The 18,605-nt window shown below is 57.7% G+C and overlaps 2 protein-coding genes across 3 annotated transcripts in view; one reads left to right on the forward strand and one right to left on the reverse strand.

Moving 5' to 3' along the window:
* Positions 1 to 10: 10 nt before the first annotated feature.
* IGFLR1 (IGF like family receptor 1) lies at positions 11 to 2,955 on the forward strand. 2 transcript variants are annotated; one of them, XM_069078610.1, is made up of 7 exons: positions 11 to 281; positions 409 to 1,025; positions 1,505 to 1,673; positions 1,776 to 1,966; positions 2,059 to 2,188; positions 2,297 to 2,455; positions 2,533 to 2,955. In XM_069078610.1, exons 3-7 carry the CDS (start codon positions 1,520 to 1,522, stop codon positions 2,856 to 2,858), a joined length of 960 nt encoding a protein of 319 aa, XP_068934711.1. In that variant the 5' UTR covers positions 11 to 281; positions 409 to 1,025; positions 1,505 to 1,519; the 3' UTR covers positions 2,859 to 2,955. The 2 variants fall into 2 exon arrangements, with proteins under 2 accessions (XP_068934711.1, XP_068934710.1); XM_069078609.1 differs by having other exon boundaries at positions 13 to 281; positions 2,288 to 2,455.
* Positions 2,956 to 3,180: 225 nt separating this feature from the next.
* KMT2B (lysine methyltransferase 2B) overlaps positions 3,181 to 18,605 on the reverse strand; it is a 16,116-nt gene continuing 691 nt past the window's right edge. Inside the window, exons 2-35 of the mRNA XM_069078520.1 lie at positions 17,656 to 17,731; positions 15,712 to 17,510; positions 15,369 to 15,482; positions 15,070 to 15,220; positions 14,697 to 14,976; positions 14,310 to 14,365; positions 13,680 to 13,955; positions 13,286 to 13,380; positions 12,690 to 12,788; positions 12,274 to 12,387; positions 11,960 to 12,106; positions 11,774 to 11,869; positions 11,522 to 11,639; positions 11,142 to 11,255; positions 10,747 to 10,931; positions 10,583 to 10,672; positions 10,388 to 10,492; positions 10,221 to 10,294; positions 9,993 to 10,111; positions 9,783 to 9,874; positions 9,521 to 9,658; positions 9,045 to 9,203; positions 8,682 to 8,802; positions 8,486 to 8,564; positions 8,232 to 8,392; positions 6,919 to 7,146; positions 5,484 to 6,768; positions 5,272 to 5,361; positions 5,077 to 5,186; positions 4,636 to 4,773; positions 4,470 to 4,544; positions 4,173 to 4,350; positions 3,761 to 4,082; positions 3,181 to 3,688 (exon numbers count right to left, since the gene is read on the reverse strand). Of these exons, the coding sequence (XP_068934621.1) occupies positions 3,413 to 3,688; positions 3,761 to 4,082; positions 4,173 to 4,350; positions 4,470 to 4,544; positions 4,636 to 4,773; positions 5,077 to 5,186; positions 5,272 to 5,361; positions 5,484 to 6,768; positions 6,919 to 7,146; positions 8,232 to 8,392; positions 8,486 to 8,564; positions 8,682 to 8,802; positions 9,045 to 9,203; positions 9,521 to 9,658; positions 9,783 to 9,874; positions 9,993 to 10,111; positions 10,221 to 10,294; positions 10,388 to 10,492; positions 10,583 to 10,672; positions 10,747 to 10,931; positions 11,142 to 11,255; positions 11,522 to 11,639; positions 11,774 to 11,869; positions 11,960 to 12,106; positions 12,274 to 12,387; positions 12,690 to 12,788; positions 13,286 to 13,380; positions 13,680 to 13,955; positions 14,310 to 14,365; positions 14,697 to 14,976; positions 15,070 to 15,220; positions 15,369 to 15,482; positions 15,712 to 17,510; positions 17,656 to 17,731 (7,560 nt within the window). The 3' untranslated portion in view covers positions 3,181 to 3,412. The remainder of the gene's footprint in view (positions 3,689 to 3,760; positions 4,083 to 4,172; positions 4,351 to 4,469; positions 4,545 to 4,635; positions 4,774 to 5,076; positions 5,187 to 5,271; positions 5,362 to 5,483; positions 6,769 to 6,918; positions 7,147 to 8,231; positions 8,393 to 8,485; positions 8,565 to 8,681; positions 8,803 to 9,044; positions 9,204 to 9,520; positions 9,659 to 9,782; positions 9,875 to 9,992; positions 10,112 to 10,220; positions 10,295 to 10,387; positions 10,493 to 10,582; positions 10,673 to 10,746; positions 10,932 to 11,141; positions 11,256 to 11,521; positions 11,640 to 11,773; positions 11,870 to 11,959; positions 12,107 to 12,273; positions 12,388 to 12,689; positions 12,789 to 13,285; positions 13,381 to 13,679; positions 13,956 to 14,309; positions 14,366 to 14,696; positions 14,977 to 15,069; positions 15,221 to 15,368; positions 15,483 to 15,711; positions 17,511 to 17,655; positions 17,732 to 18,605) is intronic.

An 18,605-nucleotide genomic window follows, 5' to 3' on the forward strand; every position in this document is an offset into this window, starting at 1 on the left:
GGAGGGTCCCGGGAGCGGTGGTGGCACTTGGAGCGGCTGGCGGGGTGGGTTGGGGGGAAGGGAGACCCCAGGGGCAAGGCTAGGCTGGAGGGGAAGGGAGTCCCCCCGGGCAAGGCTAGGCTGGGTTGAGGAGATTGGGTGGGGTCTAGATTGTGATTCCACCTGCCCATCATCTGTTGCCACAGTGAATGTACCCGGGGTGGTTTCTGCAACTTCATGCATCTCCGGCCAATATCCCGGGACCTGCGCAGGCAGCTATATGGCCGAGGCCCCAGAAGAAGGTATTTGGTAGGGAGAGAACCTGACCTGGCTGCAGGGAAAAGGGAACAATGCAGGAATGTGAACGGGGGAAGGGCTGCTGCCATCGCCTCTGCTTGACCCCTGAGCTGTGTGACCCCTTTCCCTCAGGGGATCATCACCCACAAGACCTGGAGGGGGACACCGCCCTCGAGAAAGGAACCGGAGACGATCACCAGATCCCCGCCACGGCCGCTTCTGAGGCCCCAGATCCGGTCCCCGAGAGTGCCCTCTCTGGCGCCTGTTCTCCCTTCCCAGGACGCTCACTGCTGTGCTCTTCCCCTTCTCTGCTTCTCTTCCACACTCAGACTTTGGGGATCCAGAGGTCTCCAGCCATTTCTCTTCAAGAGACGCGGGAGGAGCAGGAACCTTCCCCGTTCTTCCCCCAATAAAGTTTCATGTCTGTCCTTTAGTCTCTTTGCACTTGGAGTGGTGGGGTGCCTGCATCCTGCTGGCGGGCAGGGGCTGAGCTGGATGAGGAAGGAGAGGATGGGAAATGCCAATAGAGTTTTGAGGTGCTCATAGGCTCCCCGAAGATTTAGATCTAGCTGGAAGGAATCTAGATCAACCTCCTCATTTTGCAGAGAAACTGAGGCTCGGAGAAGTCACCAGGATGCCAGCCCAGGCCAACCCAACCCCACCCCCTAATGTGGATGACGAATTCTCCCCGGAAAGGGAAGTTGAGGGAGGGAGTGGGGCCCTGAACAAGACGACAGGACCAGCTGCAGGTGCCATGGGGTGGAGGGGTGGGGGGTTCCTATGTTGGGGTGGGGGTGGGGAAGCACGAATTGATATTTCTGGATTTCTGAAGGGTAGGGGACTAAATAGATTCCTGGGGACAGGATTGGGCATGGTTGACTGCCTGGGTCTTTGAGGCAGGAAGGGACAGAGCTTCAGTTGGGAGATGAGGGGGGTGGGGGTGGGGCTAGGAGCCCTGGGTCCTTGAGGAAGACAGGGCTGGGAATCCTGAAGACTAGATTTGGGGGACTGGGTTAAAGGAGGGCAGGGCAGGAAGCAAAAACCTTTAAGAACAGAACACAGGCCCCTGGTGGGGGATGGGTGATTAGTCTTATCCCTCGGGCCTGGACAACCACCATCTGGGTGGCGGGCAGGCGGAAACTCCGCTGAGGTTTTCTGCTGAAGCTCCAAGTTAGCTTGCTGAGGGTAGCGGTTAACAGCGCCTAGCCTAAAGCCACCTTGCTCGCAGGCTCCGCCCTTCCCCATGTGGCTCCACCTGCTCTGGGGGGCCACACTCCTCCCCTGGGCCATGGGGATCACCCCAGGCTCCAAGTACTGCGGCTTTCTGGAGTTCTGGGACCTGAAACGGCGATGCTGCAGGCGGTGTCTAGAGCGCTTCGGACCGCCCAACTGCCCGGGTGAGGGCCGCGGGGGGAGGCTGGGGCTGAGCTTGTGGGCAGACGAGGGGGTCCGGGTGTTACATACACCGTAGGTGCCCCTTCTCTCCCTCCTCCTGTCAGATTACGAGTTCACCCGGCATTGTGGGCTCAGCGACAGAGGGGACCACTTGGAATTCCCATTTGCTCGGTGCCCACCTGGGCTGTGCAACAGGGACTGGGCTGAGCAGTGCCGTCCGTGTCTGGACCATCCTCAGGCCCCTTCCCAACCCCCAGCAACCCGACAAAGACGATCCAGAAACAACTGTCCTGAGGTAAGCCCTTGGCTAGAGTGGGGATACCTGGGCCTGGGTGACTAAGGTAACCCTGCCTCCCCAAACCCAATCATCCTTTTCTGCCAAACAAGGAATCCATACCCCCCAAGAGTCAGTGCCATCGAGAAAATGTAACAATACCCACGAAGTCTTCAACAAGCTCCCTAGGTGTGGGACCAACCAGTGGGCCTCCTACCTCCCTCAAGCCCTGGCCATCCAAATGTAAGTGCTGCACCCCGTTCCGAGGCGTCCTGCCCGCCTCCCCCCCCCCCCCCCCCCCCCCCATTCATAGGTAGCCTGTATTCTACAAGTCTGTTTCAGCCTTTGCAGGGAGCACAGCCTGGTATGTGCTGGGCATCACTGCCCTCCTGGTGGGAGGCCTGCTTATTTCAGCAGCCTTGAAGACATTATTGGGGAAGGTTGAAAACAAGGAGAAGGCAGCAGAAGCTGGGGAAGCCTGCAAGCTCTTCCCCCTAACAGAGGGGTCTGGTGAGTCCCTGGGGAGGATAGGGGTGGGCACGGCTGGCTCAGGACTTCCTTCATGATGTCATGCCCTTGCCTTCCAGTGCCCCCCAACTTGGCACACCAGCCCCTCTCCGGACTTCTGGATGAGCTGGATGTTCTGGAAGAGCTGATTGTCCTGCTGGACCCTGAGCCAGGGCCCCTTGGGGGCTCTGCCTGGGGAACCACACGCCACCTGGCTGCCCGTTATGGCCTCCCAGCCTCCTGGGCCACCTTTGCCTACTCCCTGCGGCCAGCACACTCCCCACTTCGTGCTCTGCTGGAAACGGTGACCGCTCGGGATCCCACTGCCCAGCTGGGCCAGCTGGCTGACCACCTGAGCCAGCTTGGGCGTGGCGATGCCCTGGGTGTGCTGCATAAGCTTGGGTGAGGCCGCCAGGCCAGCAGCCACCCTGCTCCCTCAATGCCCTCCCCATACTCGGGTCTGCCAGTGATTGTAACAAGGAATAAATGATGCTGTCTCTGCACTTGTGGCTCTGCAGCCTCACTAGGGGGATGTGGGCCGTTTGCTGAACAAAATGGGCAGGGGCATCTCTCCAGGAGCACACTGGCACCAGCACAGGACATGAGTGCTGGGTCCTCACTTTACAGACGCACAAAGCGAGGAGGGCCCACACATAGCACGGGCTTCTCATGTGTCCAGCGGGAGGGTGGGAATAAAACCGACTTCAGCCCCAGACAGATTCAGAGGCTGGGGATCCAAACATTGACAGACTTTATTGTGGGGGGGAGTCCCCCCTGGGACCCCACCTTTTAAATAAAAAAAGTGCATAGAAAAGAAGGGATTTAGAAACCTTTGTACAACATATCTACATCCTGGACCCTGCAGGCAGGTGGCGAGTGGAAGAGGGCAGGCAGGGCTCCCTGGGGACACGTGCGGAACTTGGGGAGGTGGGTGGGGTCCCCTAGCTCGGGCTGGGGGGGTCAGTTGAGGAAGCGGCGGCAGCGCTTGGCCCCACAGTTGCAGGGAAGCTTGTTGCTGGCATCCTCGATAGGGAACTTGTAGTCGTAGGTGAGCTCCTCCCCGCGGAGGATGCGGCGCAGGGCGAAGATAACGATGTGTTTCTGGCCCTCCACATGGATCACCCGCGAGAAGCAGTTGGGTTCACACGAGTGGTTGATGAAACGTGCAGCGTTCCCATGCATGGTGGCGTCCACCACGTCAAAGTCATCCATGCGGAACATGTAGCACCCGATGCCCTGGGGAGGAGGGGCAGGAGCTCATCAGGACCCCCACCCCCGCCCGGCCCCCCCGCCCCGGCCCCCACCTACCTTCCCGTCGTAGTACTTCTCCCGCTTGTCTGTGAGCACTGAGCGGATGACGATGCCCGAGTACTCGATGACCATCTCCCCGGCATCGATGTTGCGTTTACAAAACAAGCCGCGGCCATGGATGGCCGACCTGTAGACCCCCACAGCCTCTTTGGATGTCTTCTTAAGGTGACGGAAGCGCATGGCCATGGGCAGCTCCAGACTGGTGGCCCGCCGGGTGGACCTGAGCTGCACCTCATCCTCCTCCTCGTCACAGGCGGCCCCCTCGGGCAGCACCCGATGCTGGGACGCCAAGAAGTTGAACATGTCGAAGGTGCATTTCCTGAGGGGCAAGGGCAGAGTCATCTCAGGCCACCTCCCAACCCCCCGCAGCCCACTCCTCAAAGCCCCAGCCCTGGGGCCCCCAGCTCACCGGAGGTAGACTTCTGCCCGGGCGGCACCGTGGGGATTCAGCGGAGGCTCTTCCTGCCCCTCCCCCTGCTGGTGGTATCGGAACTTGTAGTGGTGGCAGCGCTGGGCCCCCGGCAGCTGCTCAGCCAGGAAGATCACAGCATCGTGGTGGATCCCCAGGAGCCGGGCCCCGCTCATCCCTGGGAGGAGCCAAGGGCCTGGGGTCATGAGGGGCTCCCTTTGCCCCCCTGCCCCTCCCCAGAAGCTTAGTAGACTCCTCCACCCCACGCCACACCGTCCCACCCTGACCGCAGCTCACCACTGAAGGAGAGGTGCCTGAGCCTGGCATGACCCCGGGCCTCCTGGACCTTTTCGATCAAGGTCCGCCACGCCCCTGCAGAGACAGGATCATGAGCACTAGGGCCCGGCCCTGCCTGGCTCCCCCCCCACCCCCCCGCCGTGCTCCTCACCCCCACCCAGCTCACCCTCCAGGCTCTCAGCTTCCACACTGAAGCCATCTTCACTGCTGATCTCAAAGCGCAGGTGGGGCCCTGCCCGCCTGGGCCCCTGGTTCTCCTTGTCTTCAGGGGACGGCGGCTCATCCTCTGAACTGGATGCCTCACCTACCACCGTAAGGAAGGGACTTCGAATCAGACATCATTCTGACCACATCACGGTCCCTCACATGCCTTCCACAGCTCCTCACTACCCCCAGGACAGAGGCCCAACCAAAGCCTCCAGGAGCAAGGCTGTGATGCTCCCATCATCCCTCACCCACTCCTTTCAAGGAAGCCTGCAGGAGGCCAGCTCCTGCCCCCTGGGCAGGCACCTAGAGGCCAAGGCTCACTTCCCAAGCACAACGGTGAGAAGGCTGTGGCTGCCTGTCCCCTGACCCCCAGCCAAGCAGAGAGGGATGTGGGCCTGACCTGAGTAGTGGTGCCACTGGGGCTCAAGCAGCAGGTCCGGGGGGCCATCAGAGACCTTGGGGAAGCCACAGTCTGGCAGTGGTAACAATGGGGACCGATCAGGAAGGGCCCTGCGGAAAGCGGAGGGGGCTGGTCAGAGCACGGAGAGGCAGAGGTCAAGATTCTTGGCACCTGAGAGGAGAGCAGGTCACTCACGTGGGACTCTCTCCCCCACTGGGTTCCTCAGGAGCATCCAGGTCGAGGACTCCCCGTACAGTTGGTGTTTTCATCCGTACTCTGCTCAGTCTAGTTAAAAGGAACGCAGCGACCTGAAGACCTACACGTATGTTAGCAGCATCTCCCTCCCCATCCCTTAACGCACCCCCTCATCCCTCCCAAAGTTCCTCTGTGCCCCTGTCACCACTCACCCACTGCCCAAGGCCCCCAATGATTGGAGGGTACTCTCGGGGGACTCCCCCTCCCCATCCAGCCGGGGGGCCTTGTTTGGGGGGGGTGCTGAGGGGCTGCGGCCAGCGAAGGTCGACACCCTCTTGACTCGGATGGCTGGGCGGGGGGGGCTGGGGGGCCCACTGCTCAGCACCAGGGTCAGCGATGGGGGAGGTGGAGGTGGGGGGCGCACCACCCCCACCACAGGCAGCACACTCAGCAAGGGCCCAGGCGTGAGACCCCAGGCTGGGGTGGCAGTAGGAGGGGTTGGTGGAGGCCGTTTTGGCAGAGGGGGGGCTGGCTCACTCTCCCCTGCCATTTTCACAAACACCTGCCCCAGTTTGTTAACAAGAATGATCTTGGAGGCAGCAGTTTTGGGGGGTTCAGGGGCAGGACTGAGGCTTAGCACACGAACTCCAGGAGCCCCAGGAAGCCAGGCAAACGTCCGGGGGGGATCAGTTGGGGTGGGAAGCGGGGCTGGAGGGGCCTGGCTGCCATTAGCTAGTGAAGGGGGTGGGAGGGGGGGGTCTTCACCAGGACCAGCCCCACCCTCGCCAGCTCCACCTAGGTTCTTGAGTACAAACTCCACAATTTCTGAAGGAAGGTCCTCAGGGGGCCTTGCCCCATCCCCTCCTCCCCCCCCACCCCCTACCCCACCCACCCCTGGCCCTGAAGGGGGGGCTTCCTGGCCCCGGGGCTGCTGGACGGCCTCAGCTTCACTGTCCGTGCCATCATCCACTCCATCCAGCTGTTCAATCCTGGGGGTTCCAGGTATGGGACCAGGTGGCAGGACAGGCCCAGGCACCACAGTGGGGGGGAAGTGAATGTAGTGGGCAGCAGGGCCAGCCTCCTCCTCTGAACTATCCCCAGGGCCCCCCCGGCTACTGCCCCCAGCCCCCTCGGCCACAATCTCCTCCTCCTGGAAGGGTTCAGACCCGAGCAGGCTAGCCGCAAAGTCCAAGTCAGCTGCACTCAGCCCTGGCACCACCTCCATGTCCTCAAAGTCAGGGCCCAAGTCCTCAGGAGGAGGGGGTGGGGAGGAGGCTGGACCAGGGGGAGCCAGCTCCCCTGAGGTAGGCATGAGGGCCTCGAGGGCTGAGGTAGGAGGGGGCACCCTGAGCTGAGGAGTGGGCCTGGAGGGTGGAGAGGCCCATCGTGGCGGTAGCCGGGAAGCCAGGGGGCTGGGACGGCGGGAACGTCTTGGGGGAGCTGGGAAGTCGGGATCGCCAACTGTTGGGATGTGGTGAGAGAGAGATGATGGACTTCCTGTAAGGGAAGAGAAGACAGCAGGCTCAAAGTTCTAACCCCAACATCAATACAGCTCGCTCTCCCTCTTTCTTCATCCCGAATGACCTGTCGGTCTCCAGACTCCCCCAAGCCAGGCCCCTCACTAACAGCTGCTTTGTTCATACTTACCAGGGGAGGGGAGTGGCCAGCAGGAGACACCTCCCAGGGGCCTTCGGGAAGGTGAGTAGTTGGGCACTTTGATTCTAGCCCCTGAGACAGATCGGGGGACCGGAGAAGGGGTGATGTTCTGCTCTGGAGGCGGGGGTAAGGGGCCTGTGTTTTGGGCAGGGGAGCAGCGCTCAGGACCCAGGGAAACTGTGTCAGGTCCTGGTTGGGGGGACTCAGCTCCAAGCAGCTCTGAAATAACACGACAGACAACATTAGGTGAAGAGAAAGAGACAATGGGTTGGGGAGGGGGGAGGGGATGAAGGTAGCCCATCCTATCTGTCCACTCCTTTGCATCTCTCTTGGGAGCCATCCTTTCTCCCCCAGGAGCAATCTCAGGGTCCGATTCCTCCTGGCTTCCTTCCACTTCACTCACTACTCCCCCAACACAGGCAGCATGCCCTCAGGCTCAAGACTTGGTCAGGAGCTTTTCTCCTCACATTTTTCTCTAAAAGAACTTCAGGTGTGGAAGATGCAAGGTAACCTTTCAATTCTGCACCTTCAGAACCAATCACTCTGCTCCTGCAGACACGTTCCCCTCCCCAAGCTCATGTGTCCAAAACAACCTTTCGGATCTCTTCCACTCACTGGGGTCTGACAGTGTCCTCTGCCCCCTTCTCTCCGTTTTGCTAATTATGCCTCAGTCTTTCTCTAGTCCATCTCATTTTTAGCAGCAAAGCCACCGATCACCTGCTCTGGTCAGGCCGTGGCCCCCAACCCATCCTTCCTCCTCTGCTCTTTTAGCATTACGGGAGATGTATTAATCACTCTAAGGGAATAAGGCATTGCTGCCACCACACCCTCTTCTGGCTCAATGAAAATCCAGGCTTCTTACTAAGCCACTCAAACCCCAGCTAAATACCCAAATCTGGCATTCAGGGCCTTGGACAGCCTGGCCCATCCCCTACCCTTTCCAATTCCCACCAGGTCACCTTTGGCTGCTATGGACAGTGCCAGCTCTCTGCCTTGGCTTTGTCCAGTCTCTCTGTCCTACCCCCAGCCTCCAAGATCCAGCTCAAGCCCCACCTGAGGAAAGCTTTCCTTGACATACCCAGCTCCCCTTCTCTCCAGGTCCTCTCCTTCTCATGAATAAGCTCAGCAATTGTGAGGGCACATCATTGTTGCCTCTAACACCAGACCGCCAAAGGCAAAAAACATGGCTTCCCACACTCGTCTTCCTACCACAGCAGCTAATACAGAGCTAAGATGCCAAGCGGAGTAGAACTGCCATCCATAAGGGAGCAAGACAGTTCCTACAAGGCAGCAGCAGGACGTACCTGAAGCAGGGACAGGGCTGTGCACAATGGTCCGATTCTCCTCCGCTGCCCCTGTGTGAGCAGGCTCCTCCCGAGGGCCCCGGGGTCGATACTCTAGGATCCGGCACCGATACCAGCAGCGCCGACGGGCATCCACTGTGCTCCAGTATAGCCGTGAGCACCTGAGAGACAGAAGAGCGAGCTCAGGAAAGCTTAGCACCAGGTCACCGTGTCTCCCTTCCCCCACACCCAGCATATAAGGAAGGGCCTCTCACTGGTAGCCAATAGGAAAGAGTCTTCCCTCGCAGTCAGACAGGTCAGACAGCGTCCCCAAGGAATCGATTCGGATAGAGCCTGTGAGGAGGAAGAGCAAGACAAAGACAAGACTCTTGGGCAAAGGGTGGACGAGGGGAGTCTCACCAGTGACCATGCAGGAGTTGGGGAAGGAAGGAGAGGGGGAGGGTGTCTCACCAATGAGCACATTGATGGCATCTGGCTCTAATCCTGTCAGAAACTTTCGCTTGAAACTGATGCCCTCAAAGTCAACATAGACCCGGCGGAGAACATGAAAGCCATCAGGAGTCACAATCTCCTAGGGGTGGGGGAGTGGAAGTGTGTCAGTAAAGTCAATGGCCCACAGGGGCATGACAAGCAGAGGTTTCACAGACACAGAGTGTTGGCAGGAGAGTCTCTGGGCTTCACAATGGGGGGGACCTCAGCACAGCATTGTACCATATGAGGGAGTGACATAAGAGACAATGAAGGGGTGACTTAAAGAGGGCAAGAAAGAGGGATCTAGAGGATTTGCCCCTACCCTGAAGGCCACAGCCCCACCTTGCCATCCAGGAGGTCCGTGTGTTTTTGGCAAAAAACCTTCTTGTCATCCTGGAAGATGCAGCAGCTGGCGCGGGCACACATGAAGTGGAAATTGCTAAGGCAAGAGGACAAGCAGCAGCCCACAGTGGCCCCAGGCTTCAGGCAGAGTTCACACCTCTGAGAAGGGAGACCGGGGTTCATGGACAATTCACACCACCAAAGGTAACCGCTCTAATCCCAATCCTTTCCCCCACAAACCTCTCCTGAAAGGATTAGAACCCCCGAGCCCCAAGATAACAGCTAAGTCATAGAGCATTCTGAGATTTGCAAAGCAGATTACATGCCTTCGTTTTAAATCTTGCAATAACCCTATGAAACAGGACCTATAGGTATTTCTCTCATTTTCCAGACAAGGAGGAAGGCTCAGAAACACTGAATGGCCTGGCCCCAGTTGGTGGCAGGTCCCAAAGTCTAACTGGTTCCTAGCCTCTCACCATCTGCCGGCCTCGGGCTACAGCTGCATGAACGTTCTTGAGGGAGCCATCATTCTCCTCAAACACTTCTGCTGACCAGATGGCACAATTGACGTGTGTCCACTCATTCTGTCCAATGTATAAGAGCCGTCCAGCCTCCTGGGGGAAGGTGGGGGAAGAGGCTCATAAAGTGGGAGGGGAAAGGGGAGGATGCCAGGGGGGGCTGCACCTGGTATGGGATTAGGGAGTGAGTGCTGCCCATCCCCAAGGCTGCCTCTTTTACCTTCGAGTCAGCATCTCCACACTTGAGGCAGAGGGCACACTGGCGTGGGTCCTCGAGATGGGGATCCAAGGCTAGCTCCTTTGCCTGTGTAGCTATGAAGTGAAGAATGCTATCAGGGCCAAGGCTGCAGCATCCTGGCCTCACCCCCTCCTCAACCCTGTACAGCTTAGGCACTAAACCTCTAACCACCTCCAGAGGTCTCTTCTCTACCTGGAATGGCACCTCCGCCAGGGGGCTGGCCAGAGACTGGGCTCTCAGATTCTTGCTGTCTCCACTGGGCATAGATATGATCCGCAGATGGGGGCAGAACTGCATTGGGCAGTACTCCACTGCAGAAAGCAGGGAAAACAGTCACTGAGGGAACTCAGCTGCCCCAGGACTAGAGTGAAAATTCTCCTGCCAGGTTCCTCACCCCCTGGGTCTCAAAGCCCTGCTTACTTGGGCAACCGGGTACTCCGTCTCCAATACTTGGGATCATGGGCATCAAACCAACCAAAGGCAGACTCTAGTAGCTAGGGAAAGGAGACACAGGAGAAGAGGAGAGGGGGGTCAGTAAGGTGGCTGGAAGAGAAATGGAGAACTCTTTTCCCAGGCTACAGTCTTACCTTCAGTAAGAGCCCCTTGGCCTGCCCGACAGCACGGCGCTCAGGGGCCTCCCCTTCCTCCATATGCCTCATCAGGATACCGACCACATCCTCCATGAAGCTGTGCTATAAAGGGGTGGGGGGCTGTTAGAGAAGGGCCCTCCTTGAATGCTCAACCACCCCAAGCCCAATCAGTGCAGGCCCACCAGCCCATACCACAGAGCTATAGTGTCCATCTTCAAAGAGCTGGCTCACTGCTCGGAGGTCACAGGGTCCTCGGTGCAGCTGCTCCCCATCCTGTCCACACTGCAACAGTACAGGAAGTGAGCACCTCCCTTTAAGAGTCCTCTTCCCTCTCCCCGAGAGGCCCTCCTCCATACCTGGGTGCACTGTAGCAGAGGTCCAGTCACCTTGGCACTCAGTAACCCTTGGAGTACCTGGTGCAGTCCCCCCCGGAGAGCCCCGTCCAGGGCTTCTCTCCATCGAGGAGGGGCTGTCCCAGCACATGGCCCACATGTATATAGCACCGAGTCTGGCAGCCCAGACAAAATCTCGTAGCCCTCATCTGAAAACGGGCAGGAATAAGGATGAAAGCGGTCAGTGAAAGGCTGTGAGACTGCAGCTCCCAGCAGCCCTCAAGAGTAAGACACTGGAGGCTGGGGGAGTTGTGCCCAGGGAGCTCGTGGGATGTAGAGTCCACTCACCCTGAAGGGGAAGGGGACTGGGGCCCATCAGAGAGAGCAGGGCTGGGGTCCAGGGTGGTCCCCCCACCCACCTGAGAGGCCCTCGCACTTGGCATGCACCCAATGGTCACACTGGGCACACTGCATCATCTTGCTCTCATAGTCATTGTCCTCATAGCAGCGTGTACAAATTGGGCAAAAGTTTCCTGTGGGAAGAGATGGGGGGTTCAGCAGGGACCCTCTCTCTCCACGAGCTCTGGGTCCTCCTGAAGAGTCTCTACTCCCAGAGGAGCTCATCTCTACCCATCCCCCAAGGTTTGTACCTTTCTCAGAGCAGGGTGGGACCTACCACCCAGGCCCCACCCCTCCTTCAACTGTGGGCTCCTCTACCCACACTCTACTGCTCTCCTTAAAAGATTCTGCTGCAACTACTATGGAGACTGCCCAGACCCCACCTCCAGAGGCTCTCTACCTTTCTCATAAAGCTGGGTACAGCCAGGGCAAAGACTACACTCTCCTGACCACTCGCTGTCCCAGTTCTTCCCAGGAGCTGCTCCACAGCTTTTACACCGAACACAGGCTGAGCAGATCTAGAAGGACAGGACAAGAGTGGGAGGTCAGGGAGATGTGCAAAGTTTTAGGTTAGCTGAAAGGTAGAGTCAAAAAGACTTGAGGGTAACAGATGAGGCTGGAGCAGAGGGATGGCTGGGCCAGAATCTCTTACCCAGTGGCGCCTTTTACGTGTGGCCCGAGTTGGGTAACTGGGCCCCAAACAGGCAGGGTGGTAGGCATGGCGGCAGCGTTCACATTCCAAGAGGTGCTATCACGGTTTAAGATGAGAGAGAAAGTCACAATCCTGTGCCCTGGCCATCAACCCCCCACCCCCACCCCAAAGGCCCAACTCTCGAACCTTAGTGCTGCGGCCCTTCCGCCCACAAACGTGGCAGAACTTGCATCGGCGGCAGCACCAGCTGTCATGGTGCTGAGGGAGGGGCCGCTCTGCCTCCTCTAAGCAGAAGGGGTGGAAGGGGTCACAGCACACCTGGCAAAACACCAGCTGGGGAGAGAAAGGTGATGCTACTGTTGCTGTAGAAGGCTAAAGAATTAGGGTATACTTAGGAATGGGGGGCTCTGGGGGACTGAGAAAAGGGCAGCAAAAGGCACAAGCGAGTGCACGACTGGGAGGGCACAGTGGTTGTTATAGGGGGCAGGGTGGTCTCAGACCTCATGTAAGCCTTTGCTGGCACAGAGCAGACACACGAGGGGAGGACCCCCAGGCACAGAAGTGAGCACGCTCAGACCACCCATCAGCCAGACATTTTCCAGGTCACAGTCCTCCTGGAAGGAGGAAGGGATGATTAAAGTCAGAAGGGGGAGAGAGACCTATTTCCTCTCGCCTTCATCTTCAATAGCTGTAGCTCCTCCACATCAGAATTAGTTCCCCCATCTCAACTCCTCACACCACAAGTATTCTGCTTAAGAGACATACCACTGCTACCTCGAGCTTCTCATTCCAAAATGATTTTGCGTACATTTAAAATAGAAGGTTGGCACTTGTGTCCCTCTATCCCTCAGCAGTCTGACTCCCAATTGGACACCCACTTCTCAAGCCCTCACCAAAACCACAGTGCCTGATATACCTTGAAATCCACACGGACTCGGTGGATACCGTCAGGGGATTTCTGCTTTCCAGTCCAGCCATTGGGGAAGGAGGCAAAGGGTCCAGGGGCAGAAGTGTCCTGGGGAGGGGGTGGGAGGGAGATGGGCCTGGAGGCAAGGCAAGGACAGCCAGGGTGGGGGGGAGGGGATCCTGGCCGCACCCTCTTTTTCCAACCTAAGCTCCACTGTTGCCCTAAAAGACTTCTTAGAGGAGCAGGCTCCAAGCCCTCCCTTGGACCACTGTGCTCCCAAACTACAGTGGCTTCGATGCTCTGCTGAGCCCCTCCCTCCTCTTACCCAAGTTCTATACTTTCTTCAGGGCCCAGCTCAAGATCCCCCTCACACTTTCGTTCATTTGCTCATTCAACGAAAGTTCTCTTGTCCCAATCCATAACATTCACTTGGGCACATAACCATACACAGTATTTCCCCAGCTACAGATTAAGCTTTCTGAGGGGAGGGGCTATCCTGCCTCACTGCCTGCTCCAATCCCCTTCGCTTTCCCTAGAACTGGGCAAAGAGGGGCCCCCAGCAAACCCTTGCTCATTCCCATGGCACGATGGGAGATGAGGCTGACCTTTTCTAGGCGCCTCCGAGCCTTAAGCTGCACCACAGGCTGCAAAGTGGCCTTCCTGGGCCGGCTCTGCTCCTCAGGCTCCAGCAGGGGCAACTCTGGTTAAGGGAAGGAATAATGAGATCTGCCCCTCACCCAGTCTGTTCCTTTCCCCTAAGACCTTATGCCCTCCCCAGGTAACCAGGGAAACCTAGTTATCTGAGATCTTATAGTCCTTATTCCCAGAGGAACACAACTGAGGCTTGTCATAAAGTCTGGCATTATCTGTGACCCACTAGGCCCCAGAACGTAATAAATAAGAAGTCCTCTTCCCTATTAAGAGCCCAGAAAAAGGTTCACCCATTATAGGTCAGGGAGCTAGGGGAAACCAGTATGGACAGCAGTAACTGGCCCTCACCATTTTCTCGAGGGGCACGGCGGCGGGAAGCTGGGGGGACACCTGGGTCTGAATCATCTGAGTCTTCAAAAATATCATAGGAAGGCCGCTGTTTGACACAGCGACGGGCTGACTTGCGCTGCAGGAGGGGATCCTGCTCTTCAGACCCAGGCGGGGCCACTGCCTCCTCCCGGGGCCCCCCACCTCCTGACCCCCGACGTGAGCTGGGAGGCCCAGGAGAGGCTTCCAGGGATTCATCTGAATCCCAGGGTAACAGTGTCTTCACCATTGTGCGGCCTGTGAGGACAGGGGGATAATGGTGTGGAGGATAAGAAGCACAAGTATGGGGGGGGGGGGAACAGGACATAGAAAGCGGTTGATCAAGTAAGGCAGAAATGAAGTAGAAGGGAATAAGTGGGAAGCAGGCAATGGAAGGAATGTGGGAACAAGATAGGTGCAAGAGAGTGAAATAGGAAGGATGGAGAAGAAATGGAGCTGGGGCAGGGGGTAGAGAGAAGGAAAAGAATAATGTGGCCTCGTCCCCACCCAGCTCCCTTAGTCACACCTCAGCCTAAAAGTGGGCTAGTGTTTGGGGGCTTTATTTCTTTGGGGAGAGGGGCAGGCAAAGCCTTTCTAGTAGGATGACATTACCTTTCTTAGCCAGCCGTTCCATCTTTCTGGCCTCAATCTTATCACACTTGCGGTACCTGGGAAGGGGAGTGGCCCATCACTGGGGGAGGGACTAAAGGTCTGGTGGAGAAGGGGGAGGGCAACCTTTTGGGATGTTAACTCTAGTGTTCAGAATAATGATAAATATAATGAGATTGGAATTCCATCCCAGTTGTCCCACAGGACAAGGACTGGATTCGAGGTGCTAAGACGCCTCAGGCCCCACTTGGGCAGAAAGGGTGGGAGTAGGGACCTCAAGTAATTCACAAAATGTTGAAGGGCATGGGGGTGGGGGGCACTCACAAGCAGCACTGGGAGGGACCCAGGATAACTCACAAGGAAGACAAGAGTAGCCCTAGAATAACTCACACACAGCACTGTTTTTTGGTGTTTGGGCCTCCAAACTTGGGTTTGTCCAGGCAATTGACACAGGACCCACAGTCTTGCAGCCGAAGGCAGCCCCTGCAGCGCCCACATCGAGCCATCCGCATCTTCTTGCCTTGGTGGGAGGGCAGAGAACGTCTCGGGGCATGTGGCAGGGCCCCCCCAGTCCCCGTGGAGCCTGAGCTCCCACCAAGGCCCGCTGGTTCTGCTTTTGTCCTTCGGGACCGTGATGGGAGGCCTTCAGTCTCAGATGCCGATGAAGTATCTGTTGTAGGAACAAGTGGGATCAGCACCAGAAAAATCTGTTCCCCAACATCAGGGTTTTCTTTTCTGACATTTGGACCCCCAGCACCCTCACCATCAGCAGCAAGGTCATGTCGCTCCCGAAGAGGCAGGGCACTGAGTCGAGGGACATCTTCAGGTACCATGGCTCGGGCCTGGCCCAACGCCACGGCAGCATGACGACAAACATGCTTGATTCGAGGGCCCTGTACTGGTGACTCAGGACCCTAGAAGAGTAAGCAAAAGATAAGCTGATTGCTTTCCTCGCTTTTCCAATCAGCTTTCTCTTGTGCCCCACCCTCACACCCCCAAGTCAGGGATGGAGTGTTTTCTCTCCCTCCTTCACTGGGAGTCAGTCCCTCTGTTATTGCATACCGGGGGTCTCTCCTTCTTGGCTTCCAGAAACTCATCCTCAGACTTGACAGCCCCTCTGTCAGGGCTTGGCTTGAGGGTCCGAACAGTCTCTTCTGCCTTCATTCCAGGACTTGGCTGGGGTAAAAGAGATGGGATCAGGGGTTGAAAAGTGAGCAAAGATGGGGATGAGGCAACAGCAGCTGGGGAGAATGGGCCAAAAAGACTTGCGTGTAACAAGAGACTTGAAACTCTGAAGTAGGGTTAAGAATGGAATCTGAGAGGGAAGAACAGGCAGGAGAGATGGAGACAAGGGAATGAGTGGACCCTGGCTGGCTGGAAGGAAACAGGAAAACACCATTCTCACCAGAGTTGGGGGCGCCACCTTCTGCTGGTGCTGTTGCTGATCAATCTTAAACAGCTGTACTTTAGCCTTCTTGAGAAGACTGAACATCTTCTCTTCTACTCCAGAGAGTGGAAGTGAAATTGTCCCTCGGGCACAAAGGCTTGGCTCCTCAGGGGGAGGAGGTGGCTGCGGTGGTGGCTGCTGCTGCCCATTGCTGGGGACCAGTGGGCCTTGTGGCCCCTCAGCCTTAGTGGGTGTGGTTGCTGAAGCGGTGAAACAGGGCAAGCTGAGGTGATTGGTTCGACTACCTGTCCGGGCCTCAGGCTCCAAAATGGGTTCATCAGCTGGGGGAGGCTCTGGCTCAGGGGGATCAGGGGGCCCAGGGAGAGGTGTGGCTAGCACAGATTCATAGATCTTCAGGTGGGCTTCACTGGGAGTGAATTGGGGAGCTCGAAGCAGAAGGGGTCTCCGGGATGGGGTCATGGGTGCTGGGGGTGGGGCTGGTGGAGGAGCTGGAGGTGGAGGTGGGGCTAGCTCCAAACTCAGTGAAGTCCATCGGAATGTGGGCTCCCTCAGAATAGAACGTCTCTTTTCAGGAAGAGGGGCTGGTGGGGGTGTTGGTGATCGGGGAGGTGGAGAAGGGGTAGGGGTTGGAGTAGGGGTAGGGATAAGGGGTGGAGCTGGAGCTGGTTCCTGGGGGGCTGGTGGAGAGACTTCCACAGGTGGCCGGGGAGGGGGTGAGGCCTCAGTCCTTGGGGGTCGGGGGGCCTCTTCATCCATGAACCGTCGAGGGGTCTTGATGAGACGGGAAGATCGGGCGCTCACCACAGGCATGATAAACTGGCGGATGTTTTTCAGGAAAGTGGTCCCCTTGGGGGGTGCTGTGGGACTCTCTTCAGAAGGCCCTGCAGGGGGGACAGGGGTAGGAGGGGAACCACCCTCCGGTCCTGCTCGGGCTGCCTCCCGTTCAGCTCGCTGGGTAGGGGTCAGGGGGGGCCGGCCTCTTTTTCGGGATCTAGTAGCTGTGGCCATGGGAGGCGGTGCATCTCCTTCTTCCTCAGGGGCTGGAGGGGGTGGAGGAGGTGGAGGTGGGGGAGGGGGAGGCGAAGATGGGGGAGGTGGAGGAGGTAGAGGAGGTGGTGGTGAAGGTGGTTTTTCTTCCTCTTCCTTGGTCACCTTTTCTTCTTCTACATCTTTTTCTTCTTCTTCTTGCTGCTGCCACTTCTGATGTTGCCCGCCTTCTCGGCTAGCCCCAATTCTACCTGGAGGGGCCCCCCGACGTCCCCCCCTTCGACGGCCTCTACCCCGTCCTGGCTCGGGTCCCAAGGTCAACTGTCCCATCTTCATCTTTTTGGCCTTGGAGACGAACTTGAGCAGGAGAGGGAGCCTTCCCCGGCCACGGCCCCTACCTCCTCGGCCTCCTCGACCTGATTCCCCTCTTTTGTGGCTCCCAGAGCCAGCACCTGGGGCCTCTCGACATCTCCACGCCCCAGCTCGTCGATTTCCTGGCACTACAGGGAGTGCTGGCTTAGGAGTTGATGTTGCTGCTACCACTGCTGGCAGCTTCTTCTTCTTACAAGAGCCCGGTGGCCGGCCTCGAGGCCGACGAGGGGTGGGAGATTCAGAGACACGGACCCGGGGGCTTGGGGGGGCCTGGGCCCTCTGAAGCAGCTCAGCCAGTACCTGCACCATCCGTTCTTTGCCAGTCTCACCCCGTCTCCGGGACGGAGCCTTCTGGGGGGGAAGGACTGCTTCGACTGGGCGGGGAGGTGGAGGGGGGGTTTTCCTGTGTTTTCGGCCCCGGCCTCTGGGGGTTCCACCTGTGGGGAGAGTGGTTGTGTATGGAGAAGGATAAGGCTGCATCCAATGGATGAGGGAGTGGGAACTGGAGCTAATAGGTAACTGGGACAGGTTATAGAGATAGTTTTCTAGAGGGTTAGGAAAAAGTCTCTGCCCCTCACTCACCTTGCTGGGACCGAAGCGCAGAGCGCAGGGAACTGGGGGCCACATCTTCATCTGAGTGGAAACCCAGAAACTCCTCCTGATGGAGGGGACCAGGGGTGAAGGGAGCAGTCAGTGCCAGTGAAGCCTCCTCCATATGACGCCACATTAGGCTGTACCCCACTGCTACCTTTTTCTAGTCTCTGACTAATAGCAATTAGGAAAAGTAAAGAAGTCTCTGGTTCTCCCCTGTGCTCCCACTCCTCAATTCATGACCCCAGTCCCCCACATCAGAAAGGAGTGGAGGCCAAGAGAACTTGCTAGAACAAGCCTATCTAACCACTAGAGCTCATCCTGGCATTCGCCTACAAGTGGCTCTTCCCTCCAGAAAAATTCCTAAAGTAGACACCAGGAACTCAGGCCCCTCAATGACAAGAAAAGATGCCATCCCAGCCAGCACAGGATCAGTTTCTCTCCTATGATCAGGTTGGGGCCCAGACCACAAGAAGCACCTTTGAAGGTCAATGCTGTGCAGCCCCTCAGGCTAAACATTACCATCAAGCTAAAGCTTCGAAACCCCCTCGGGTTAAGAAGCAGCACCAGTCCCAAATAACACAACAGAACAAAGTCCGGTAGACCGAAGTAGGGGGAGGGGGTGGGATCTAAACCTAGCCAAGCCTTCAAGATACCGCACTTCCTGGTTGTCACTTTACATCTCTACATCCAATTCCCGGGGAGGAGTCTTCTTTGTGCCTACTTGTCCACCCCAATCAGAAAGCAGGGAAACTGAGGTACAACGAAAGCCAGGGGTTTGGCCAAGGTCACATGGCAAGCCAAAGGTGGACAAGAGATGAGGATTCCTGGGTGTTCTCAACCTGAGGTTCCACCCACCAAAACCATGCTGCTTCTACCAGCTACTGTAGGGTGGGAATCCCTCTATCTTGTAGCCTACTATCTGCATACCCCACCCCCCC

This window comes from Petaurus breviceps, unplaced genomic scaffold, assembly GCF_028583685.1.
Source record: "Petaurus breviceps papuanus isolate PSGF00001 unplaced genomic scaffold, PetGlider_PUasm1.0 91041, whole genome shotgun sequence".
Lineage (NCBI taxonomy): Eukaryota > Metazoa > Chordata > Mammalia > Diprotodontia > Petauridae > Petaurus > Petaurus breviceps.

Excerpts from the sequence above, each read along its gene's own strand:
- IGFLR1 (XM_069078609.1), top strand. The coding sequence starts at position 1,520 with ATGTGGCTCCACCTGCTCTGGGGGGCCACACTCCTCCCCTGGGCCATG. Across the intron at positions 2,189-2,287 it reads CAAGCCCTGGCCATCCAAAT|CCTTTGCAGGGAGCACAGCC; the intron begins GTAAGTGCTGCA and ends AGTCTGTTTCAG. Across the intron at positions 2,456-2,532 it reads CCCCCTAACAGAGGGGTCTG|TGCCCCCCAACTTGGCACAC; the intron begins GTGAGTCCCTGG and ends CTTGCCTTCCAG.